The 27,700-nt window shown below is 36.5% G+C and overlaps 1 protein-coding gene across 5 annotated transcripts in view; it reads left to right on the top strand.

Annotated features, from left to right (window-relative positions):
• BIRC6 (baculoviral IAP repeat containing 6) overlaps positions 1-27,700 on the top strand; it is a 192,248-nt gene that overhangs the window by 26,576 nt on the left and 137,972 nt on the right. For all 5 annotated transcript variants that reach the window (XM_062572049.1, XM_062572052.1, XM_062572053.1 and 2 more), the window contains exons 10-16: positions 1,091-2,485; positions 13,089-13,238; positions 15,412-15,637; positions 21,224-21,384; positions 24,408-24,539; positions 26,480-26,611; positions 26,887-27,065. In XM_062572049.1, coding sequence (XP_062428033.1) covers positions 1,091-2,485; positions 13,089-13,238; positions 15,412-15,637; positions 21,224-21,384; positions 24,408-24,539; positions 26,480-26,611; positions 26,887-27,065 — 2,375 coding nt within the window. The remainder of the gene's footprint in view (positions 1-1,090; positions 2,486-13,088; positions 13,239-15,411; positions 15,638-21,223; positions 21,385-24,407; positions 24,540-26,479; positions 26,612-26,886; positions 27,066-27,700) is intronic.

The raw sequence follows: 27,700 nt of genomic DNA, 5'->3' as shown, positions 1-27,700 counted from the left end.
ACTACATCAGTTATCTTGCTGTAAATAAAGCACATAAACCAAGTTGAAGTAACTTAGTTAGGACAGGAACAAACTGCAACTGTACAAAACTCTTGAAATTCTGGGAACTGCCAGAAAGAGTTCCTGAATCTTGATTGTTTGTTTCTATATATACACCTTAGAATATTTACTTTTTTCTCTTTTTTCCTGAACAAAGTTTTCATGTGGGAGCAGAACAGTGCTGTGAATGGTGTTTTTGTATTGTTTTCTTAGAGGTATACACAGAAAATTTGATGGGAGAAAAGATTATGTGCTTAGTTTATAACTTTGAATGAGGATTAGCGAGGGGGGGGAAACATGCATATGCACAAGGGAATAGACTTGATGTGAAAAATTCTTTCAATATAAATTATTGCAAAAATTATACTCTCATTTATGCTTCTGTCTCCTCCTATCCGAGTTTGTGCTGTGCCCTTTGTAATCAATTAAATCTTTGCATTATTTAGTTGAACTCTTTTGATTAGTTTTTGTTATGGCAGTACTGTTCAACTTGATCAGTCATCTCTTCTGTGTTTATTGTGTTGTGTTTCATTGTAGCTTGGAGCTCTTTATGTTAGGTGGTCTGTTAGATGATGGGGAACTGTCAAGTTTCAGAGGAAAATGGTGTGTTTTACAACTAGAAGTGAAGAATGAATCTGCAGTGTTACAGATTCTTGATGGTACTGGGCTGTTTGGAAGGGGGCAATAATTCAGGGCAGAGCATGACTCAGGTTGATTAGCTTAGTTGGCTTTTGGTATGGTGGACTAGCCCAAGTAGAATAATTGTCAGAAAGATAAGATTGTTTACTGGAAGACCTGTTGCAAAGGCTAATGTCCTGTTTTCTTTACTTTCCTTCTTGCTGATAAAATAAGGAGAACCATTAGCTACTGTGGAAGGAATGTTTCTAGGTCTTCTGTTTCATGACTATCAGATCTCAAACATATGGTATGTTTTAATATAATGAATCTGTACAGCAGTCGCTTACTGCTTGATTATGAAAACAAGTCCATAACGTAAGTAATTTGATTCCTTTTCTGTGCATATACTATGTTAATCTTTTTTATTTTAAAGGGCATACATCACAAAAAGAAACTATGGAAGTCAGCCTTGATATAACAGCTCTCAGCATTCTTCAACAGCCTGAGAAACTTCAATGGGAAATTGTTGCAAATGTCCTGGAAGATACAGTTAAGGATCTGGAAGAACTTGGGGCAAATCCATGTTTGGCCAATTGTAAGAGTGAAAAGATGAAGGAAAAACATCTAGAACAACACAACATTCCCTTTCCTTGTTTATTAGCTGGAGGTCTATTAACATACAAATCACCTGCTACCTCTCCTGTTAGCAGTAACTCTCAGAGATCACTGGATGGCTTAAGCAGGACTCGAGGTGAGAGTGTCTCAGAGCAGGGATCAACTGACAATGAATCCTGCACTAATTCAGAACTGAATTCGCCTCTGGTACGGAGGACTTTACCTGTATTGCTGCTATACAGCATTAAGGAGTCTGATGAAAAAGCAGGAAAGCTCTTTTCACAAATGAACAATATTATGAGTAAAAGTATACATGATGATGGATTCACAGTTCCACAGATCATTGAAATGGAGCTGGACAGTCAGGAACAGTTGCTTTTACAGGATCCCCCTGTGACTTACATTCAGCAGTTTGCAGATGCAGCAGCCAATTTAACTTCTCCAGACTCGGACAAGTGGAGCTCTATGGTTCCCAAACCTGGGACTTTGGTTCAGTGCCTGCGTCTGCCAAAGTTTGCAGAGGAGGAGAACCTGTGTGTTGATTCGATCACTCCTTGTGCAGATGGAGTTCATTTGTTAGTAGGACTGCGGACTTGCCCTGTTGAATCTCTGAGTGCAATAAATCAAGTAGAGGCCTTGAATAATTTAAATAAATTAAATTCAGCACTATGTAATAGAAGAAAGGGTGAAATAGAATCAAGTCTTGCTGTAGTGAATGGCACAAGTATCGATGTAATTCAACATGAGTCACCAGCAGATGTACCAACTCCTTTAATAATTCAACCTGAACAGAGAAGTGTTAGTGGTGGATACCTAGTGCTTTATAAAATGAATTATGCCACTAGAATAGTTACCCTAGAAGAAGAACCAGTAAAAATCCAGCATATCAAAGACCCCCAAGACACAATTACCTCAATGATTTTGCTCCCACCAGATATATTGGATAATCGAGAGGATGACTGTGAGGAGCCTGTGGAGGAAATGCAATTGACTTCTAAAAATGGCAATGGGAGAGAGAGAAGATCTGAGATCTCTACTCTTGGGCACCTGGTAATAACTACTCAGGGAGGATATGTAAAAATACTAGATCTTTCAAACTTTGAAATTCTGGCCAAAGTGGAGCCACCTAAAAAAGAGGGCACTGAGGAACCAGATATGTTTGTCTCTGTGATATACTGTTCGGGCACAGACAGATTATGTGCTTGCACCAAAGGTAAGACTTTTCTTTAAAAACCTTTAAAGTGCTTTATCTGATGGTATTTGAGTTATGTTATAGCATGAGTTTCAAAATAGAAATAGATAAATTCCATCAAGTTTATTTACAATTTACTTCTGCTCTAGAGAATATGGGCTCTGTTAATTCCTCATCTTAAATGTAGATTTTAGTCTCTAAAACGAGAACAACTCTTAGGTGTGTCCAGTGTACTGGTAAATCTGTTCTGGTAATGTTACAGAATTAACAACAGAATACAGAATAAACAAACAAACAAAAATTTCTTGTATGTAATTATTCCTGTATTCGATATCTGTGCTTCACAGAAATGCCTCCTATATGTAACTGGAGTTATTCAGAAGGGTAGGGAGGAAAATGCTTTTATATCTTATTCCAGTGATCACTTTTGAGACCTGTACCTTGTTTCACATAGGCCTGCTGATTCTGTTTAGGCTTTTCTGCAATTGGGATTAATCTTTCTTGACTGTGAGAGCCAGACCATCCAAGCAGAATTGTCAAATCTTTTTTAAAAATAGACAGAAGATGTTCTGGGGGTGACACTTTGATGGATAGCTCAAGTCCAGGTGACTGGTACTTTGTAGGAGAAAGTGCCCCCTCCATAGTCCTGCCTCCTTGTGTCACATCAGTGTAGAGCTTATGGCTCTGGCTGTTGTCCAGCTCTGAATTGTTTGATGAGCCAATGTCTTAGCTAGTTCCCCTGCACTTTATTGCAGCTGTGGTGGAAATGGTCTCTGTGAGGGTGAGCTGGTTCACACATTTCGGAGAAACTCCCATCCCTGCCATGTTGAACTTCATTATCTTTTCTCTCTCTCTTTCTAGAAAAATGTAAAAGGACACTTTTTTCTTTCATGGTTACATCATGTTAAAGACATAGTTCTATGAGCAGCTGTTACACTCAGATGTGACTTGTGTTATTTCTTAAAGATAAGCTATAACTTACTGTTTTTTTTTTGTTTGTTTGTTTTTTAAAAAAGCATGTCTATTAAGGGCCCTGTCTTTATCACTTGCCTACCATGAGTTTTAGCAGCATTTTTTATCTTTTTTAATATGGATGAAAACATTGAATATTAATAGCTAGTATTGGTATTTGCAGATTCTGAATATAAACAACTGGATTTACTACATTGTTCTTTTTTTTTTTTTTTGAGAACTATGTTTGAAGAAATGTCAGTTAAACTGTTTCTGCTTTAATCATCTTTCTTTTCCTGTTTAAAATGGAACTTTTTTTGTGTCATGCTATCAGGTTAAATGCCTGTGGAAACTGCTAATATCTATGATGGCATCTATGCCATCATGTTTTTTCCTATACTTTGCTGACTGAACTTAATTTTATTTTTTTTTAAAAAAGCATTTTATCTGTAGAAACCTACTAGTCATTGTGTCTTTTATGATATCTATTCCATCTTTCTAGGGTGTGTATTCTGGTTTAAGATTAATGACAAGTTAAAGCGCTTGTTGTGCACGGTACTTTCCAGTATTAGCATATATAATTATGTTTTTTTTAGGGTTTGGTATTATCTAAACCTGTTGAAGACCTTGAGTGTAAAGTTATGCGAGTCTGCTGATTTGGGAGCATTTATTCTCTGAGTGTAGGAGTGTTTGTGTCTACTGCCTAGATAATCACCACCTCTGTTACTGACTGTTACTTTATCTTCCTCACAGTAGACAAACAAATTGTTCTGCTTTGTTAGTGTTTTTTCTCTCTGACAATGTTATTGTATCCGTTTAATAATTTCTAAATAGCTTTACTGTGACTTCTTTTGTTCTTACTGCATTTAAGATAGCTAAGATTTTATTTTTCTTTAGTCCTGTTAAGCCACAGGCATCCCTCTGCCCTCAGGTTTCCCATTTCAATGTACTACCATGATGACTCTTCATTTTGTACTGATTGATAACTCTTGGCTTTTATTATGTATACCACATCACTATTTAGAACTTGTTTTTTTGTTCTGCCATGAAACTTGAATGCAAAATCAGTTATTTACATTGTTTAAATGTCTTTAGCTTTCAATTTCAGTATTCTTTTTTGACAACTTTTTGGTCAGTTCTGCTGGGTAATTTTTCTCACTCTTAAGAGATGTCTAAAGCAGTCATAAATACTCAGGGACCAACCTCTGAGAAGTCTAGATATCAGGGTTTGATACTAGTTGAGTCCCTAGCCTAGAGTCCTAACTCTTTATGCCAAAATTTGAATCCCAGAATTGCGGAATGGTTGAGGTTGGAAGGTATCACTGGAGATCATCTAGTCTAACCCTCCTGGTCAAGCAGAGTCACCTAGAGCAGGTTGTCCAGTTGGCTTTTGAATATCTCCAGAGAGATATTCACTCCACAACCTCTGTGGCCAACCTGTTCCAGTGCTTTGTCCTTCTCACAGTAAAGATGTTCTTCCTTCTGTTCAGACAGACCTGCCTGTGTTTCAGTTTGTGCCCTTGTCCTATTGCTGGGTACCACAGAGAAGAGTCTGGCCCCTCTTGATACCTTCCATTCAGATATTTATACCCATTGGTAAACTCCCCTCTCAGACTTCTCTTCTACATGAACAGTCACAGCTCTCTCAGCTTTTTTTCGTCTGAGAAATGCTCCAGTCCCTTAATCATCTTAGTAGCCCTTCGCTGAACTTGTTCCAGTAGCTCCATGTCTCTCTTACATTGGAGAGCCAAGAACTGGACCCAGTACTCCAGATGTGGCCCCACCAGGGGTGAGTAGAGGCAGAGGATCAGCTCCCTTGACCTGCTGGCAACATTCTTCCTAATTCAGCTCAGGAAACAATTGACCTTCTTGACCACAAGGGCACATTGGTGGCTCATGGTCAGCTTGTCCAGTAGGACTCCTAGGTCCTTCTCCACAGAGCTGAAGCTTTTTAAAGAATGACTCTTCTCTTAATTTCTTATAAATAGCTACACAGTCTAGAATTGAAGGAATACTAAAGGGAAAAGTAATCTAAAAACCTTGCCTTGTATCACAGCATTTTTTTTTTTATCTGAGAACTTTCTGTATGTTTGACTATCTTGATACAAGGAAGAGATTTTGGTTCATTTTTGTTAAATCATAAAAATCCTTTAAACTTCCTACTGTAAATAGGTCAAGCTACTTGCTTATCTGCCAGGTGGATAGAGAATTTTTTTTTCTTAAATCCATTTTTGGGGGTTTCTTCCAATATCAAGAGTTCGTGGTCTTTGCTTCTCTACATTTACTACCCTGTATGAGATGCTGCCTGCAGTCTGACAGGGATAGAAAGCTGAACCTTGAGAGGGGGAGGAAACATGTTGAAGGTAGAATGCCGAAGTATTAAATATCAGTCATTCTAACAAGTAGATTTTAGTGCAGTAACATAGATTCCAAAACTTTTACTTTACTGTATTTTTACTTACAGATCCTGGAAATGCTTGGAAGAGCAGTGGCATAGTACTTGACTGTTTATTTTTCAGATATTAAGATTGGGCAAAGAAATGCTTTTAACACCTGCAAGTTCTGACATATAGAATATCATTTTTTTTCCTGCTGCTTCTGCTTTGACATGTAATTTCATTGGTAGATTATGTAATTTTTCCTATAGTTGCCCTTAAGATATAGCTGAAAGAAAAAACCTCTGAATAGTGTTTTGTTTTTTGGCTTGTGGGTTTATTTGTTTGGTTTTTTTTGTGTGTGTTTTTATTAGAGGATGTTTCGTAGACTTATATTTCAGATACCCTGTGCTTAAATCTTTGTGGCTTAGGAATAATTGATTATTTGTACCCCACTTCAAAGCAGAAGTAGTTGACCTTTGAGGGAAGCAAGTGTGTAAGTATACTCTTAGTTCCAATTCTGTCAAGCGAAAAATAGTAGGCTTTAATCACTTTGAGTTTTACTGTCTTTTTCGCCACTGGTTAAGGGAGAAAGGCTAATTAATGCCCATATTGTTAGTGGTTTGTATGTATTGTTGCACAAGGGTTTTAAAATGTTTTGTCTTGCGTAATTAATACAAGATGCAGCTTAAATTCTGCTTTTGTAACATCTAAAATAACTGAATCTTCTATTAGAAAACTATGCAATAGGCTGACAGCTATTGTCCTTGAATATGTTCACAGGTGGGGTGCAGTCAGGATGATATTTGAATACTAATATGAAGTATTTAAGATATGGACCAGATATAATGCGGCTTGAATACGTAATTTTCCAGAACTACAGATGTCACTACATTCTTTGGAGTCCAATTTTCCTCTAATACTTTTTGTTTGTTTGTTTTTTTAATTTGCAGTCCTTTAAAAATTATTTAAAAGGAGACCTTCCCCAGAGTATATATTCTACCGTTTTCTGGTGTGTTACAGACTGTTCTTTAGTTTCACTGCCTAGCTCAGTATTTGCCTTTATTCAGGCAATTTTGTTAAACTTACCTTTAGAATATGAATGGAAGAGGAACTTCTCTGAACTGTGTCTTTTTCATTTAAAATACAAGTGCAAATCTGTACTTGCATTTTTATTACCAGTTTTGAAAATTGTGCTTACTTGTATTTTTTTTCTATGAATATCTTAAAATATCATTTAAATTTTCAATTACTTATTTGTCACCGCTATCACTCTTTTCCCTTGACAAGGTAGTAGTGTTGACATCCAAAGGTCTCCTGAAGTGTTGCAAAGTAGGAAAATGAGGTGTCATTTCACACCACACACTTAAATGAGCCAACAAGTGGAAATGTTCAGGGCTAAAGCAGCTGCTTTTTCACCCAAACTGTCTGATTTGGTATATCGATGAGTAGATGTTGTAGGTCTGTGTGATCTGTTTGAGTGCATAATACCGTTTCTTGGATGGATCTTGGATGGTGCTCACCTGAAACATGCAATCCAGTTCTTTCACAAATCTTGGGTTTTTTTTTGAAGGTCTCTGTCTAGTGAGGGTCAAGTCCTAGTGAAAATGCTATGATTGTTTTGCTTTACATCTAAGAAAACTCTTGACATAGAGTTAATCTTTTTTAAGTCATTTTGGTTTAATTATTCTTTGGAATCGTAGAATCAGTAAGGTTGGAAGGGACCTCTGGAGATCATCTAGTCCAACCTCCCTGCTCAAGCAGGGTCACCTAGAGCATGTTAGACAGGGTTGCATCCAGGCAGGCCTTGAAGATCTCCAGAGAGCGAGACTGCACAACCTCTCTGGGCAACCTGTGTCAGTGCTCCGTCACTCTCACAGGGAAGAAATTCCCCCTCACGGTCAGGCGGAACTTCCTGTGCTTTAATTTCTGCCCATTGCCTCTTGTCTCGTCACATGGGACAACCAAAAAGAGTTTGTCCCCGTCCCCTTGACACCCTCCCTTCAGGTACTTACACACATTGATAAGATCCCCTCTCCATTTTCTCTTCCCCAGGCTGAAGAGGCCCAGCTCTCGCAGCCGTTCCTCATAGGGCAGGTGCGCCAGCCCTCTGATCATCCTCATAGCCCTATGCTGGACTCTCCAGTAGCTCCATGTCTCTCTTGTACTGGGCAGCCCAGAACTGGACACAGTACTTGAGATGAGGCCTCCCCAGGGCTGAGGAGAGGGGCAGGATCACCTCCCTCGAACTGCTGGCAACACTCTTCCCAGGACAGCCCAGGATATCATTGGCCTTCTTGGCCACAAGGGCACATTGCTGGCTCATGGTCAATCTGTCATCCACGAGCACTCCCAGGGCCTTCTCTGCAGAGCTGCTCTCTAGAAGGTCAGACCCCAGCTTGTACTGGTACCTAGGGTTATTATTCCCTAGGTGCAGGACTCTGCACTTGCCCTTGTTGAACCTCATGATGTTCCTCTCTGCACAGTTCTCCAGCCTGTCCAGGTCTCTGTGAATGGCAGTACAGCCCTCAGGTGTGTCAGCCACTCCTCCCAGCTTGGTATCATCAACAAACTTGCTGAGGAGGCACTCTGTCCCCTCATCCAGGTCACTGATGAAAAAGTTCAACTGGGCCCCAGTACTGAGCCCTGGGGGACGCCGCTAGCCACAGGCCTCCAACTGGACTCCACACCACTGATGACAACCCTCTGAGCTCTGCCTTTCAGCCAGTTCTCAATCCACCTCACTGTCCACTCATCTAACCCACACTTCCTGAGCTTCTCTAGGAGGATGTTACAGAAGACAGTGTCAAAAGCCTTGCTGAAGTCAAGGTACACAACATCCACTGCTCTCCCCTCATCTACCCTGCCAGCCATTCCATCATAGAAGGCTATCAGATTGGTGAAGCATGATTTCCCCTTGGTGAATCCATGCTGACTACTCTTGATCACCTTCTTTGCCTCCATATGTCTGGAGATGACATCCAGAATGAGCTGTTCCATCACCCTTCCAGGGATGGAGGTGAGGCTGACTGGCCTATAGTTGCCTGGGTCCTCCTCCTTGCCCTTCTTGAAGACTGGAGTGACACTGGCTTGCTTCCAGTCCTCAGGCACCTCTCCAGTTCTCCAGGACCTTTCAAAAATGTTGGAGAGTGGCTTGGCAACAACATCCGCCAGCTCCCTCAGTCTCCATGGGTGCATCCCGTCCGGGCCCATGGATTTGTGGATGTCTAGCCTGCCCAGAAGGTCTCTAATCCTATCCTCCTCAACCAAAGGAAAGTCTTCCCTTCTCTGGACTTTCTCCCTCACATCCAGGCTGCAGGAATCATGAGGGCTGCCCTTAGCAGTGAAAACTGAAGCAAAGAAGGCATTCAGTAACTCTGCCTTCTCTGTATCCCTTGTCACCAGGGCCCCCGCCCCATTCAGTAGCGGGCCCACATTTTCCCTAGTCCTCCTCTTGCTGCTGATGTATTTGAAGATGATGTAGTAAGGAGGTAGTAAGACTTAGTTTGAGGAAGAAAAAACCCGCAAAAGTAACTGTTTTTATACTTGTTTTCTTCATAGGAGAGAAACTTTACTACCTTTGTATTTCAGCAGTTCTCTTTTCTACCTGTATTGCTCTGAAGCCTCCAGGCAAAAATTCCCTGTGAAGTTCCGTAGTGAGTTTCTTGCGCATTGTGATTGATGGGTCAGATCAGATCTGTTCTTTTGCCTATTGTCCGTAGCTCAGAGTTGGAGGCTGGAAAAGATGGAAAAAACACAAACATAATTCTTCTGACATGTAAATTTCTATTTTTTTTACCAGTTGGCTTATATTTTGGTTTAAAAGCATTGTTTCCTTTGTGTCCTTTTTGTGATTTTTGAATGTTCATTCTTATAATGCCTCGTTCCCCTCCTAAATTCTTGTCTCTAGTGCTCCAGTATAACAAGAGTGTTTTACCAGTCGCTCCTATTTGTGGGGAAAGTATCAGTAGAGTAGTGGGTTTTTTTTCAGACTGGAGCAGGATTTTGTCAAAAATGTGTATGCCAGTACTTCTTGTCACAAGCCTGACAGGGCTGGATGGCACTTTCACCCATTTGAGAATGGCTTCCCCTAAATCTCTCTCTCAATTATAACAGATTACTTGCTTTTGCATTGTAGATTAGTGTATTTAATACACCCCATATCTTTCCTGTTCTCTATTTGTTTGTATATCTTATTTGTCCTTTCCTTGTTATTAGCCTTTATTTTCTGCTTTTGTCATATTTATCTGTCATATTTGAAGTTCGGGAGTCAATAAAGTGTTTCAGTTTTCTGCCTTCATAGGTGGTGTGGGCTAATCAGGGTAGGGAGAGTTTTAATTTTTTTGCCACGCCAAAATTAGTCTTGGAATTGATCCTAAAACGTCATCTTCAAGTCAAGATCAATTATACTTATCCTTTCTGAAAGACATACAGATTAATATGTTTTTGAAGATTTTCAGCATGGGAGACTTAACAGCCTACTCATGAAATTTCTTGTAATGCACACAATCCTTGCAATGATCTTTTTTTTTCTTTCCCCTCCTAATGTCTAACCTGAATCATCTTTGCTGATTTGAGTTATTGCATTGTTCTATCCTTTGTGCATGTGGTAAAGATTGCTACAAAAAAAGAAACAAAGAATCAGCTTTCTGTGTATTTATATAGTGCTATATAGTGCTCCAGCTATTTATTTTCTTAAGCTAAATATCCTCAATTCCTTTAAACTTTCTTCAGGTCTTAAAGAAAAAGAAACAGTTGCTCTCACAAAATACCTTCTCAAGTTAGTTATACGTGTCTTGATGAGATACCCTAAATTGGGCACAGTTATTCAACAGATGTCTTTGAATAGAAGAGAAAAATTCCTTACTAACCCTGCAGGCTGTATAGACCACTTGTGCATATATACAGTAGGATGTTTGCACTTCTAAGCAGGAAATTGAATCAGGTTTATCTTCAGGCTCGCAAGAGGCTCTTCTACGGAACTGCTGGCTAGCTGATTTTTCTTCATCCTGTAATAGTGCAGTTAATTATTTCTAGCTAGGCAGAGTAGCTTTCACTTGTCCCTGTTGAATTGCATTCTATTTTTTCATAGCTCAGGATGGAATTTTACTGCTTAAATCCCCCAGGATAGTATAAATTCGGTTGGAGTGATGCTTTTGGAAAACTTTCTGAAGGAATTTTTTTTAAGTGTTTTATATTAACATATTCAGAACTAACCCTTTTTTCTACAAACCAGCAGTGAGACAGAGGAGGGACTCTATGTTATTTGTGGATAGTTTTCTATGGTATGACTTAGTTTTCTTAATTCCTTTATTCCAGTGTTGTTCAACCACATCCTTAGGTGACTTGCTGTTGACAGTTGTTAAACTCCAGATTCCTTCTAGAGTGTAGAAAATGTTCAGGATATTGAATGTTTCACTCAACTGGCTTTGACTGCAGTGACCTAGTCTATAAAGTGTTGTGTATTTTGTGCCAGTACTGTTTTGCTGCAGCTGATCACCATTTTGCTAAAAGGAAGCTTGGGATTTATTTAGATGGATTTATGATTCATTTGCTCTGTTTATATAACTCATCAGATTCTTGGATCCAAGGATTCAATCTCCAAACAACTTACTGATTTTAAATACAATTCAGAATTAAATTACCGCTATTCTGAATGTGTTATCTATTATTTTAACATCATATACAGATATATGCTCATTATTCTCCTATGTGATCACTGAGTATGCAAGTGTGAGCTTACATATCTTCCTCTTAGTAGTGCAAAAGAACATTTATTTTTTTTGTCAGGAAGTGAAGTCTTCAGGTAAACTAGCTAACTTAGTGTTCATTGTCTGGATAGAACTAGAAAGTACCGGACATACCAGTAATAACGCAAAGCAAGGATGACAAATCAGCCACAGATTTTTCCTGGCATTGCCTTATCAGAAGCTGTGGTAAAAAGCATGCATCATGCAAAGGTCATCTTCTGTGAGAAGATACTCTGCGAGAACAAATGCTTCTTTTAGTGGCACAGAAGCGGAGCCCACCTGCAGGGTTTGGAAAAGTGTACCAAAGCACGTAGACAGATCGTTTCACAGGCTAATACTGTAATTCTGAAGTTCATGATAAATTTTTTTTTTTTTAATAAGAAAGGGTTATAGCTGAAGCTTAGCACAGAAATCCCATTAGAAAAATGCTGGAGTCTATCAGGAACTCAAGGATTACAACTCTCTCTTCCTCTTGTATTACGGGTAAAACAGGAAGGCAGATTTTTTTGTTTGTTCCCGTTAATTAGCAGTGTACTCTGCACTGCAGTAACAGAAGCGTATCTTGAGGACCAAATGATCAATCCCAAAGTGTTTTCTTTCTTTTAGTGAGGTAAGGCCTCACTAAAGACCTTGGCCTATCTTTGCGAGGTTTTGCAGCCTTTCTTCTGCACTGGGGTGAAAACATGACAGGTGGTGAAAGCAGTATGTTGAACTTCCATTTTATTAAGTGTACTTGCTCCTTTTCTGGAACTGGAGATTCTCCAGTTTGGATCAGGTAGATTGTTCTGCTCTTTCAGCAGTAACCAGAACAGGAAATAAATGGAGGTTTGGCTTCTTACCAAATGAGACTGTCAAGGTTTGTGTTTCCTAACATGTCCCAAATTCTTTGTTTAAGAAGACTGCTCCTTTGCAAGCTACTGATCTCAGCAGAGTTCATTTATAAGTATTATTTACTAGAAATACTTTTTTTACGCCAACCTTTGGATCTATTGCTAGTGTATCTGCTGATTATGCATCTGTTTTGGATTTTCATTAAATGTATCCTGTTGAGTTTGTTTCTAATACTTGGATAACTTGCTAAGGAAAATTTTTCTTCAGATTAGTCAGGTAGTAAAGGGCATTCAATAATCAACTTTCAGAAAAGCTACAGGGAACTTTCCCTAGGACTCCCCCCGCCCCAGTAAGTAGCTGATAATGACACAGTAGAAGACCATTTTTTTGGTAATTTGGATTATGTAAAGTGTCATAGTGGCTATAATTTAGGCTTTATATTGGGGTTTGTTTGGTTAATTACTTACTCCACTGCCCCTCCTAACATTTTCTTTTTTCCTTTTATACCATTCACAAACAGAGTTAGGGTTTTTATAGTTCTCAGATTTGTATTCTTCCTGAAAAAAGTGAAGCAAGGCAAAGTGACAGTTCATGTATAATCTTACCTGTTACAGGTCTTACATAATTACTGTTTTAATGTGGAAGTCTATCTGGTGAGTTCAGTTTAACTATATGCCTGTCTGAACTTGTTTCTTCTATTGTCTGTGGTGAATTTAGGTGGAGAACTTCATTTCCTTCAGATTGGAGGAACTTGCGATGACATAGATGAAGCAGATATCCTTGTAGATGGATCCCTTTCCAAAGGTGTTGAACAGTCATCAGAAGGCACCAAGCCCTTATCTAATCCTTCTAGTCCAGGCATTACAGGTAAATTGTACATGTTTAAATATACCTAACTATAAGCATCTTTTTTACTTTTAAAATTTGCATAATAAAGTTATTTTTGAATTATATAATAATATGTAGGTTTTTGTTTTTATAACTCTAATTTGAGTTTGGTAGTTCTGTGGTCATCACTTGTTATGAATGAGCATAATATTTTATCAGTTTCCAAATCTCAAAAAGTTTTTGTATAACTAGTTGTTTTTCTAATCTCTGCATGTTACTGTAAGTAGGGCTGGCAGGGAAAAAACAGGTAATTTTGCAAGAGTTGAGTATTTCTCACAATGCAGATAGGCTTGAGCTCTGTATTTGGAATTAAAATCACATGTTCAATATCTAAAATTATGTTAAAGTTTCATGTAGAAGCTTTACAGCTCTATTTCATAAAATTAAATAATTTATTGAATAAAGTATTCAATAAGTATTATTGCAAACAATGGAATTGATGATCTCTATACTTTAAGTAGTACAGTCGCAATTTATTAAATCAAGCTTATATTATGAACTCCTACTGTTTGATTGTAATAGTATTATCTGGGTTGAGCCTTGTTCAAATTCTGCTGTCACTTCCATACCAGTTCTCTTCCTGGAAGGCTGTTTGCCCTTGGACAGAAGGGGCTTGCTATTATGACATAAAAATCATGTGATTTTGCAAAAGAAACTGAGTCGACTTGACAGTACTGGAAAATTTATTCAGTTTTCGGTTTAGGAGATGGACACATCATTGCACTTCATTACTCTGCTTTGAATTTTTCTCTTTTTGGTAGGAGTGGGCAGAAAAAAGCAGGAAAAAAACAATCTGCTGAAAAATTAAATTGATATGCAGTTTCATCTCTAATCTTGGTTCTTATTACAATATCGTCTAGCTCATGAGGGTCATATTTGGAAATGAAAAAAAAAGAAATCAGGCATTTGCTGTATTACGAAAAAGTAAATTTCTAAGGCTTTCACTTTGGCACTTTCCTGCCTCCTGGATTGAAAAGCAGAAGTCCGTAGTTGTTGCAATTAGTGTGGATTTTCTCTCTGACTCGCATGGTTCTCCTATGTTGAACCTCTCCACTTTCCTAGGAGAAATACGCACTTTTTCTCTCCTCAGATTGGAGAATGTAATCTTCTTGTTCTGATTTCAACCATAACTGCCTTGTGAGGCAATTTCTAGGTTCAGACTTAGAAGACACTTTGTTTTCTTTTCCTGTATTTATGTTGCACATGCACGCGCACTCACGCACACGTGTGTGTGTGTGTGTTTGTTTTCCTGAGGCAATGACAGTAGCAGTTAGATAGCAGACTTTCTCCTCATGAAATATCAGTTTCTCTAGAAGGAAAAGCTTTCTCTGAAATGCACTTTTAATTGAAGATGCTTAAAATCTAGAAAATTGACTTTATGCATATCTAATTTTCCCTAAAATCTTCCCTTTTTTTATGTCTGAGGAAATGTCCTTATTTTTAAAGTTCCTTTGTAATGTGGGTTTGGCTGTTTGTCTCCCTGAGATATTTCATTTTCAATAATTTTTTGATCAAAACCCTGTGAATTTGTATTTTCAGGCTAGCACTTGAATATGAGGACAAGATATTTGAAGCAATTGTCTAGGCTCTGTCTTTTAAGTGTGTTACATAAAACATGTTGTGCTTTTCTGTTTTTCTCTTATCCCTCTTTTAAGCTAAATTGAGAGCCTTCCAAAACATTCTAGTAATCCACCATAAAACAAATTACATCAACGAGCAGGTGATAATACAATGTTTACAACATTTATCACTGTTGTTTAAATTGCATAGTAATTCCATGTGTCTGTTTTCTCAGAATATAAAACTTTCAGTTTTTCTCATCTGAGTCAATGGATGTTCAAAAAAAAAAGTTTTAATCATATTTATGTTGTCAAAGTAGAGCTAATTTTTTTTTCCTGATGCTACTGAAGACAGAACACTTGAAGCTCTCAGTACTTAGAAAACTTACTGCGATTGAGCTTTTTTCGAAGAATACTACCTTCAAGGACACTTTTTTTTTCCATTTGGGGCTTTTTGTTTGTTTTAAAGAAAATTCATAAAACATGTAGTTAATTTTACTTGCAACAGTTCAGATATATTTCAGAAGGTTTATAGGCTGTTCTGGGGAAAAAAAAATCTGTGTAGTAAATGTGCTTTTTCTCTAAATATTCAGGAGTTGATCTGTTAGTGGATCAGGCATTTTCCCTTGAAACGCTGACATCCCTGGTGGAGCTAACCCGTTTTGAGACCTTAACGCCGCGATTTTCAGCCACTGTCCCTCCTTGTTGGGTAGAAGTCCAGCAAGAGCAACAGCAAAGGCGTCATCCTCAGCATTTGCACCAGCAGCACCATGGGGATGCGGCTCAGCACACTCGAACTTGGAAGCTACAGACAGACAGGTAAGTAGGATATTGGTATAGGATGGGTTGTGTTTGTTTTGCTCGACTTGTTTGTGTAGCTGGCATAATAATGAATTCCATGAGATTTAATTGTTTTCATATCATGTGTAGATTTAAGAATGTGTACTTTCAAAGATAATAATCTATATTTGGCAGTTTGCATTATTACTCTTCATGAGATTGCCATAGTTCTTTCAGTGAAGCTTGAAACAAACTGAAAACTTGTTTTGAATTTGTGTACCTTTGCATACCAAACATTGTCATTTCCTTATATAGTTGGAGAAGCACATTCACCAGAATTTTAGATACCTTTAGACTTTGTATATAGTAATTATGATTCACTTTTCATATGCATAAACAAATTCTTAGTAAACCTTTTATTAAAAAAAAAAAACAGGCTGTGTGCTTCAGAAGGAGTATAATTTCTTCTCCTTAACCAAATTGTATTATTATTTATTTGAAAACTTGAAAATTACTTGTGGATTTATGGCTGTTTGTATCAAGTAAGATCTTTATGTATGAGATATTTATTTGAGTCAATTCACTGCACTAGTACTAAAATTTAGGCAGTGTTCTTGCTGAAATGAACTGCACTAGTACTGTGCAAGTGTAACTTCTTTTACAGCTGACATGAGAACTTGAAATTCTTCTGGGATCTTAGACTGAAACACTAGTGTTGCAGTCTTCCTAAAGAATTACCTAAAATTGATCTGAAGCAGCTTTGTGTAGTTTTTCTGAAAAAGACTTGGAGAAATACAGTATAGATCTAAATTGTGTACTGTGGTTTTTTTAGGGAAAGTATGTAATAAGGTACTAAATACCTTTTGGGTCAGGCTGTCGCATCTATGCTGCTGATCTTTTAGATACTCCTCTCTTACATACCGCTCTGTGCAGTATGCTAATTGAATCTAAATGCCCATTTGGTGGAAGCAATTGAATAGGCAAAGGATGCTAGGAGAGGCAGAAAGCACACGCATAAAGGTGATGATGTTTGAACGAGTGGAAGCTCACTTGTGCTCGTGGGACATTCCAGATTTGAAACATTCCGGATGGGAAAAGAAGCCTGGAAGTTGCAGGTGTTCCAGTGTTGACCCCTAACCTGAGCTAAGCTTGCCTTAACTTAAATACTAAAAGTTAGGCTAAAAGCCTGCAGTGCATTAGGACCTTTAAAAGCAATCTGTATCTTGTGGTTTTGCATTGTGTAAGTAAAATATTCTATATGGGAAGGAGGTGGTTCCATGTAAAGTAACTTCCAGTTGTAATTATTGATTATCCAGTACATTCAGTGACAGTGGAAAAATAAAAACAAAAAGAAGATAAAAAAACATTAAAGTTAAAAGCTGTCTTTTAGCTGTCAAGTTAACTTGAAGGTGACAGAAAGAACACTGGCCTACAAATATTTGATCTTTAGAGGTAAAGAATTATGGCTGGTGCAAACTAAAATGGTAAAGTAAGGAGGTAAAATTAAAAGTCTTGGCTTAATATAGGAAATGCTTAACAGCTGCTAAATGAGCCATTTAAGAAAATATTTAATATGAAATCCTCTTATTTATAAGGTGGAATGTAAATTCTCGAACCTGAGAGCAAAATTGACCCTTAATTGAAAGTTCTTTGGGAAGAAACTTCTTGATTTCTGGAGTTTTTTGGTCCCTAAAGTGAAGTTTCTTTTATTTTCTCTTTGAATGTCTTGTACTGACTTCTCTAAAGCTGTGGGATTACATGATTAGATGGATAAATAATGTGATTTGATATAGTAATTATTTTGTTTATCATATAGAAGGAAATAATTCTGTAAATGTATTTCAAGGAATAACATTACAGTACACTTATACTCTTTCCTAGTTTGTTAGTTTAACTGTGACAAAGAAAAGAGAAAAATTAGTCTAGATTACCATTTGAATTATCATCTAAATATCAGTATTTCCTGTTCAGTGGTAATTTAATGGAAATACTGAATCATCTGAATTCTTTTTGAAAAATGCATGAATTCTTACTGTGTTTTGATAGAACAGTGATGTCTGAGTTTGCTCACTCTTTCTCCCAGTTTTTCTCAAATATATATGGGAGATATATAATGTTCCTGCTATATGGACATGCTTTAAAAATGAATGAAAGAAAGACGAGCTGGTCACTCATGTGCCTTCCAGGGTTTAAACTCCAGAAGTGGATGTGCAGCTTAGTTCAGTTGCAGTGGAAGATCAAGCACTGAGACGTCCTAGAAAAGGGATGAAGAAGGGCATTGAAAGATACCATGTAATTATGAGAATGATGGTATATTTGCATTTAGAACATTGACTTTATTAGGTATTCTTCTTTAAAATGATGCTATAGAATTAAGTGTTGCAAAGGTGAAAAAAGTTGCTGAAAGATCTTACATCACATTGTCAGAGAAAAGTGATTTTTAGGAAGGATATGCTAAAGTATTGAAAAAATAATGAGGAATTAAATGAGGAAGTTTTTGACTTTGAAACTTTACACAAGAATAAAGAGGACATGCTAAAACTGAGTTTTAGGACATTCAAAAACCTGATTAAAGGGGAATTTTTTACTCATCACACAATTAGACCATGCAGTTCATTGCCACAGGTATGAGAAGATCTCTTTGCTATTGGGCATTAACGTGAGACCTTCATGGAGGATTGTTATTCCCTATGTTTCTATTTAAAGCTTCCCTTGGGGCATCTGCTGCTGGCTTTGGTCAAAAGCAGAATTCTGGGAAGACAAACTGCGGGTCCCGCTCAGTACAGCAGGGTGCATATTCCAACACACGGGCTGCAGAAGATTGTCTGCAAACTGGTTTATTACTCATTTCTACATTTAACTATCTTAAATTGGATAAGCAAAATGTGATCTGTTATTTCAGCAGGTTTGCTCCTTTGAACGGGTCGTTTGTATCCACGCTTTGCATGATGTTTGTAGGAATATCTGGAGATAAAACCCAACAGACCCCCTACCCTCTCCCTCTTTTTTATTGGGTTATGTATTCTACGAGACAGAGGAAGGTCGTGATAGATTTTGATTCCGATTCTGATAAGGCAATGTATAGCCTTATATTTGCTAACAGTTTTTCCGTGGAGTTTAGGATAAATTTTCATGTTTTAATATTTGAATTATTTGTACTTTTAGCTGAAATTTCATCACTGTCTCTTCTTAAATTAAAACTACTAGGACATCTCTTCTGCCCATCTTTCAGTGTTCATTCTGGAAAGATGGCGTTGCATTTCAGAACTTCTGTTACTGGGTTTCTGTGTGGTCAAGCGTAAATAAATGTAGAGACCTGAGCAGAACTGTGTGGCTTAGATGTATACTTAGCCACCCAAGTATACATGTGGAGTGTGTGTGTGTATATTATATATATATTTTATATGTGTGTATATATGTACATGCACACACACACAACTATAGCTATACATGTGTGTATGTATATGTATCAGTGTCTGTGTTCCAAAGTCTGTTCAAACTTCTTGGGTTGTACTTTCCTCTTTGTCTAGTAGTTCCTGCTGTAATGTTAACAGTACTACCCTTATAACCCCTTGCTACCTTACCAGTCCTGTTTTTCCTAGACAGATTACTGTTTGTCATCATTGCAGTGAAGCTCCTGAACTCTTTCATCTTTATCAGAGTCATCTTTGCATCTAGGACTGCTGAGGCAGAAACAGGTGTCAGAAAATGGAAGTGATTAGCTTTTTAAAAGGCTGAAGGGAGAATGGAATCATTCGCAAATTCTGCAGTTAATTCTAAACTTTCACAGTACACAAGATGAGTTTGAAAGACTAACCTTGTTTACTGACCTTGTTTACAGCTTCAGAAAAGGCCTGAATTGTTTTACCTATCCAACATCTTAGAGTTTCCTCATAGGCCTCCCATATGATTATTTAACTATGCATTGGTCTACGTTAGGACATTTTTCTTAGGAAGGAAATACCTCTGTATCATTTTCAGATATTTTTCCAAAGTATGTTCTACATACATATCTTAAGTTTCCAAAAAGAGAGAATTGAAAGACAGATAATTGCAATACAGATAACTTTCAGATAAAAGTTATTTCAGCAATATGCTTTTCTGCCATTTTGTTGTGGCATTTCTTTCTAAGTTCACTTTTTTAATGATATATTATTAAATAAGCAAGATTTAATAAGATTAAATAAGCAAGATAACCTATACGGTGAACTTTGCTATGCCGGAAAGTAATATTTAATAAAAGATATATATAGGTAAGTGTACATACAGTTGGAAGACAATGCATGAGAAATGTGTTGCACCTTGCTTTTTAGAACAAAACTCTGTCATCTTAAATGGATGGGCTCTGAAAATTCACTTCCATCTGTTGGATGAGTAGGCCTAATACTTTGCTTACATGTAGGAGGAGGAAAAGGAGTTGACATAAAGCATTTTATACGAACCTAAAATCTGTTGTGAGTGTGATATATTTGCCTGAGAGATACACGACCTTTGGGGATATTACTGTTAGAATTAAATACATTTGTGTCAAAGCTTAATCTATGTAATTTTTTTTTCTGACAGTACTTGGTATGTAGCATACTATTTGATTTAAAATAACTTTTTGCATTTTAGATATTAGCAAAACAGCTAACCAGTGTTTATGGTAACATACTGAAATTCTTCATGTTCTAATTTTTACATTTAAATAACTGCGAACTATCAAAATTATTTCATTTTAAAAATTCTTTACTAGTAAATTGAGAAGGCCAGGAAGTGTAGTCACTTTAAAAATGTATACAGATGGGACTTCACGCATGATTAATTTTATTTGAATAGGTTTTCTTCTTTTGATTTGAACTATTTTTTGCAAACCTTAGTGTATCAAAATACAAAACTGGTCATTGAGGGGTTCTTATTATTTCCAGTTTACACTTTCAGTATAAAACAAAGTTGGCTTCAAAAGGAAAATATGACTCATTAAAAGAAAGCTGCACCCATTTTGCTCAGCGCAGGCTTCTGAGTGTGCACCTGGTAAGAAGCACTTCCCATCCTGTATAAGTTATCGAATGTATTTTTTTAAAAAAAATATATATGTATATATATATATATATATATATATTTGAAACTAGTATTTTGAGCTTCCTCGATGTGGCTATAGTACCACTAAAATGACATTTTTTGATGCTGTCAAGAGCAAAGGCCAACTAAAAAGATTGCAAGGAAACTGCTATGATGCTTTTTATACAGTTCAATGATTGGAAGATTTTTTTTTTTTTTTTGTGAAGTTTTTTTTCATTTAATTCCCTTTTTTCTGGAAATGAAACCAGTATTTAAAGTAATATGGAAGCAGTACTGTAATGCAGGTAATAAGTAATCTTGTGGGGTTTTTCACTGCTGCTTTTATCCAAACATTGATTCGTCCTCTCCTGTCACTTGGTTTTTGAAGTGTTCTTCATCAAACGAGTGTGATTACAGCTCAAAAGACTTTTTCTTCAGAAATTCATGTGGATGTCAACTAATGTAAAGATAATTTTTCTTTTTTATTAAAGAAAGTGTGCATAGATGAAGAATGCATTGGGTAATGCCGCCTGCTTGTTCTGAATTTGCTCTTAAATTCTTTTTTGTTTTCTTTTTCTCTGACAGCAACAGCTGGGATGAGCATGTCTTTGAACTGGTTTTACCAAAAGCCTGTATGGTTGGACACGTGGACTTCAAATTTGTTTTGAATTCAAACATCACAAACATTCCTCAGATTCAAGTGACTTTATTGAAAAATAAAGCTCCAGGCTTAGGGAAAGTCAATGGTAAGAAAGGACTTAAGATATCTTTCAGAGGATTAATTTTTTTCTTAAACTCATTATTCTCTGTGAGGTCTGTTAGAAGAATTGATTGAAATTATGTAAATATTTAGTTTACACTTATTTCTGTTTTTTATTTTTCAGCATCATGTTCTATTTTCACCTGACATATTTGAGGGTGATTTGGGGAAACAAACTGGATAAACAGTTTAAAAATTCCTGAATTTTATACAAACAAAAGTATATAACTCAAAATGGAACTCAGTTGTCATTCCATATTGCTCTTATATTCAACATACAATTTATTCATTTAACTCATTAATTTAACTTAGTTATATAATTTAATGACATTATTCATGTAATATAAGCAATACATTGCTTGTATTAATTTGATTAATATGTAATTAATAATCAATACCTTAATATTCTGCAGTACATTAAAAGAAATATGTTGTCAATTTTAAATCATCCTGGAGATTGACACATGCAACACATGGTGCTCTTTGGTACATATATCAAAAAATTGTCCAAAAAAAAAAAAAAAAAAAGTGGAAGGAAGTAATTATTCTAGGTCACTGAAAGAAATTATCTGCCATTGCCTCTTGAATGCTTAAGAGTAAATAGCAAGGCTGTGGGGTTTTTTATTTCTTTTTTTGATCACAGGAATAGATAAAACCTGATATCATTTGGAATTCTCTCGTCACCTGACTTCCTAAGTTATATGAAGGCTGCAGTATGATCTCACCGTTTGTTCCTTACAGCATTGCTAGGGAAGACCAAAGTTATGAATACTCTAGCCTTGGGAAAACTCTTAGCTGGATTCTGCGTCTTATTAGCTATCATGGGACCTGTAAGGCGGTAACATAAACTGAAAAGTCATTTCACTGATGTGGAAGAGTTTTGATCAATCTCACTGAGATTTTCCTGTGGTGAGAGTGTTCACTGCATGTCCCACTGCTCTGTCTCCTTGGGAATGGTATTTCATGGAGCTTACTGTTTGTTGAGGCATTAATACATAATCTTTATCTGGCCACCTCTTTTTGAAAAGCTTCTAGGAACCTAGTTTTTCAGAGAACTTGTCAGTTTTTATTAAATTGGGTGCTGAGTGTAAAATACATTGGAGAGAATGGCAAACATGTTGTTTCTTTATAAAAAAGAAGGCTAAATAACAGCATCTCAGTTAAGGAAGGGTAAAATAGTTGTAAACCAGAAACCTTTGACCTGTTTTCACAGAACTTCTCCTTCTCACACTGCAGCACCCTTCAATATTAACAAAAGAAAAAGTGTACTGGAGAGCTTCTTTAAGGCAATACTATAAATCAGCATTTATCCACAGAAAAAGCTATTCTAGCATAGTTAAATATTTTCCCCAGTGTTCTTGGAGAAAGCATGTTCTTCTAGAACACAAGATGGTTTAACAGTTTTAGCAGAAATGCTGGATGTGACTACAGGACAGTGGTCAAGAGATGTTCTTGCTGATTCTTCCTGTGTTTAATGTTTGAAGTAAATAGGAACTTTAATATGTAGGAGAATTTTGTTTATTAAAGCAAAAAGTGGGAAGCTTTGCGTTCAGCATTAATTTTAATATTCAGTCCATTTGATCAGTCCATTTGATCTGCAGATCTGGATGTTGAAATTAATCTGAAAGTCTTCAACTGTGAAATAGAACAGAAGAACTGCTAAGCTTTTTTTCTTAATGTTTCACCTGTTGCTAAGCAAACAGTTCCATAATCTGGTAATGTTTTAAAGACAGTTGATTTGGCAATGAAACACTTGCTTAGAGCTTTCTGCAAGTGTTTCAAGAACAGTGTACTGATTAGCAGACCTGACAGAGCTCTTCCAGAAGGCAACATTTCAGTTCATTACATGGACTGTAAATGGAAATTCCTTTCCTCCCAAGGTAATGGATATGGTGGCATGGTGGGGGAGTACACATGGGCAGTCTGGAAAGGGCTGTTGGATATGAGACTGCAAGACGACCTTGCAAAGTTCTCGGCTTGCTTCCCCCCCCCGCCCCTGCTTTTTGGATGGAACTGGGGAGACCCAGCTAACCAACCTCCTTACGAGTGATACCATGTTGTATTCACTTCCTATTCTATTAAAATTGCTTGGTTTTTGGAAAAGAACTTAATACGACATTTGTCTTTTCTTCATGTACTGAGTGAAAGTAATAGGGCTAAACATTTCAGTGTAAGTGAAGGCAAAACTACAAGTGAAGACTAAAACGTATGTCTGTGCTGGATATTAACCATAATGTCCAGGTCCCAGAGAAAGGTAATATTCAGGATTGTTTGGTGGTTCTTGAAGATGTATGAAATCTTCAGGTGGAGGTTCAATCAAATTTCCTCCTTCCATGTGGGGAGAAAGGAAGCAAATTCTTAATTTAGTGAGACCTAAACAAGATCAGTAGGAAGAATTTATTTCATCGTTGTTTGTATGACAAGAACGCTGGAACTAGTTAAAAGTGTGATATGTAATAATGAGAAGGCCCGAGGCATAATCCTTCCTGTTTAAAACTATTTTTGATCTGCTATTAATTCATTATACATGCCTTTTCTTCATTTGCTTGCATGTCCTCTTCATCTGTGATTCATGAGAATCGTTTAATTGAAAAAAGGAACTGTACTTAGGTGTTATCAAAATAATGCCTGATGTTTAGCCTGCACACTTCTATTCAGTTATTTTCTGTTTAAAATGCCAAACTTACAGCATCGGAATCTAATTACTTAAGAGTAGTCTACAATTGATTATTAGGAAAAAAACCTTGGACAATATAAAAATAAAGCAAGATATTTACAGGTAACCTTTGGACAAAATTTTTTGTAACTATTTGCTGTAACTTCAATTGCAGTCTTAATATAAAAAAAGTGTCTTTGCAGATTCATGACTTTTATAATGGAAATATTAATGGAAATATAATGGAAATTGTGCAGAGAGTTGATAAATTTGCTGTGGAAAAACTACTGCATCTATTTTTCATGAAACTCAGGCAATGTTTATGAAGTCTTGCTAATATTTTTATTCTCCAGAAGCAGCAGTAGATAGACAGATCACATTTCCTTTATCTCCAGCTCATAATGTTGAAATGGAGCGAAATGGAAAGCCATCACTGGTTGAATTCAGTGAAGAACTGCAGTACATGGATATAGAGGAACCACAATGTAAGCTTGATTTATCTGGTTATACCACTTACTTTAAATGAGTGTTTGCATTTTTGATTTATTTTCTTTAATGACATACTGGAATTTCTGTGTAAATAGTCCTCAGCTGTTTAAAAGAGACTGTTCTCAACTCTGTTCGGTGTTGCTCAATGGGCTGTTTACTGTGTGAGTTGAAAGCAATTCTACTGGAGATTTTTGATGTTTATAAATAGATTAATCTATTATTAAAATTTAGAAATCAAGTAGATTGATATAGCAGCTTTCAAACTTAAAGTCACGTTGTCTCATTCCATCAAAATTTTGCTTGTTTTTCCTTAGCTAGTTTTCATACTTCTCTTTGCATACCTGGCTTTTTCTTAGGTTACAGTGGTAATCTCAACAAAATAATAAACATCTGGTAAAATGCTCATAACCTGTCGTGTTAACTTAGAGCAATATCAAGCTCACTGTAAATATTTTTATAACATCTTTAGTTATACCATTGCTCTTACCTAAAATGTGGTAAAGAGACTCTGGAAGGCAATCAGATTGGATGTGTGTGAGGATAGCTACAGGCTATGAATGAGTTTCAGAAGTAATATTATTTTGCTTGGACCTTTCGGCAGTCTCCCAAGTTTTGTACTTTATTTTCTTTCACTTGATCAGGTTTATCTAGAGAAATGTGCCACAAAGGGTGTAGGAGGGGAAGGGATCAAAGGGGAAGTAAAAGAAAAAGCATTGGAGGGAGAAGATTTTTCATGCTGAGGAAAAGACAGAGAGGCAAATAGATGATAATTTCAGTACATCACAGGAGGTGGGTGGGTTTTTTTGTTTTGTTTTCTGTTTTGCCTGCATTGTTACTGTTTTGGCTTTTTTTTTCTTCTGCTGTCATCTTTAGGAAAATGAGGCAAAAAATCAAACATAATTGTATCGAGTTGAAAACATTTCTTCTGTACACATGTTCTTTCCCCCCCCCTTTTTTTTTTGTTTTTCTTCTGTGCTTCAGAGATACCTTTTCATGTTTTTTTCTTATTTGTGTCTGTTTTTTGAGTTATTTCAGGGTTTTGCTTTTCTTGCCTACCTTTCCTCACTTTTGACCTCTTGCTCTTTGCCCACTCCGCTAGAGGTTCTAGGAAACATCCTAGAAGTGCTAGTAATGAGAGTTAATCACTTGTCTCTAATTTACCTGTTAACCATCAGCAGTCTTACTCTGCACATTGCCTTTTATCTTATAGCATGAACTCCTTTCTACTAATTACATTGATATCTTCATGTAAAGATCTGTTGAGATGCAAAGCATGCTTTTCCAGAGTTGTGTTTTAATAAAAAGAGATTATGCACAGATTATGAATTCTTGGATATAATTCTATTTAGAAATGTTACAAAGAATTTCATTTAAAGTTCAACTAAATAACAAATACTTAAATTTGGGGAGAAACAATAACAATTCAAGTTGATTTATCATGTTCCAGGCACATCTGAGGCTTTGTACTGAAAATGTGGAATGAATTTGGTGAATTCAGTCTGTTAATAATTACTTTAAAAACTTAATTTCTTTTGTAGTAATTTTCTGATCATTGACATTTCAACTGTTGCTAATGAAATCCAATAAAAGCTTACTTCAGAAATAATGTAGTGGGAGTTGTGACTCAAAATATATTACTGTATCAGTTGTATTAGCTGTAAATTTTTATGGCTGAAATGGGCTGTACAACAGACATACTACCCATATAATATAATGGAAAATGCTTTGAAAACTCTGAATTACTTTTACTTTATTTCACTGGAAGATGGCTCAAAAGTAAACCTAAAATAACAGTCAGATTTGGGATGTAATTTGAATGTGTTTAATGGTCAGAGTTTGATATGATGTATCTTTCACCTTTCACCTTTGCAAATGATCAAATTTGTGACGTAATCTTGAATAATTCAATTCTGTGTATACTTTTTTTTTTTTAAAGGTCTTAGGTTGTGTCCGTTTCTAGAGGAACATAAGGAAGATATACTCTGTGGTCCAGTATGGCTGGCAACAGGACTTGATCTATCAGGACATGCTGGAATGTTGACACTAACAAGTCCAAAGCTTGTTAAAGGTAAAACAGTTTATTACACTAATCAGATGAAGTATACATGACTAGAATGCACCTTTTATCTCTGTGGTCAGCCATTGATTGCGTTTATTTTTATGTTAGCAAATTTTGTTGTACTATGCAATAATGAGGGCTTTTCAAACTGACAGTAAAGTATTGTAATAATGTATTTGAGCTCTGGTTTTAAATTCTGCAAACTTAAAATCTGCTTCAGCTTGACCTAGTAAATTTTACAATTTTTTCCCCATGTCTCTCCCCCAACTCCCCCACCTTTCCAGGCATGGCTGGTGGCAAGTACCGCTCCTTCTTAATTCATGTAAAAGCAGTGAATGACAGAGGAACAGAAGAAATCTGCAATGGTGGAATTAGACCAGTAGTTAGAATACCATCTCTAAAACCTCAAAGTAACAAGGGTCATTCCCTTGCTTCATTGTTGGCAAAAGTTGCAGCAGGCAAGGTACTGAGCAGCCAGGAAAGACAATTGTGTTAAACTTGTAGCATTTATCTGATTTATGTGATCTGAAAACAAAACAGGAGAGATGTAAGAGTCGTTAATTTTTTTTAAGAGCTGATACTGTGTTAATACCCTCAAGAATCAGAGTTCAACATCTTTAAGTTGTTTCTTTTGTGAAAGTGTAGTTGAAAAGGTCTGTTCTCCCACTTTCATAGTTCTGAGCATTTGTTCTTGAAATTTACTCTATCCATGACTGTGTTCAGTAGCTGATACAAATCTTCATAAGAGAAGAATGTGTGTATATGTGTGTCTGTGTACATACATGTATACATGTATATATATATACATACATACATATATATGTATATGTAGTACTTTTGATCATTGTAGTTGAGTGAATGATGTGATGTATGTCTTGTTGGAAATGATTAAAATGGTTAGAATGTAAATTGCAGAACATTAAGTTTGATTTTCTTAAAACAAATTAATAAATGTAGTCCATTTTGTGAGATTCTAAGTCCATTTTGTCCAATGCTGTAAGATATAATTTTTAAGCTTAAAAAAATCTTGACTTTTTCTTCTGTTCTGTTGCTAACAAATAGTAAACATCTCTGTGCTCAGCGTTGAGGTATTTTATT

The sequence above is a fragment of the Rhea pennata genome, chromosome 3 (assembly GCF_028389875.1).
Source record: "Rhea pennata isolate bPtePen1 chromosome 3, bPtePen1.pri, whole genome shotgun sequence".
NCBI lineage: Eukaryota > Metazoa > Chordata > Aves > Rheiformes > Rheidae > Rhea > Rhea pennata.
The sequence above is the reverse complement of the archived record's forward strand: the minus strand, read 5'-3'. Positions and strand labels throughout refer to the sequence as shown.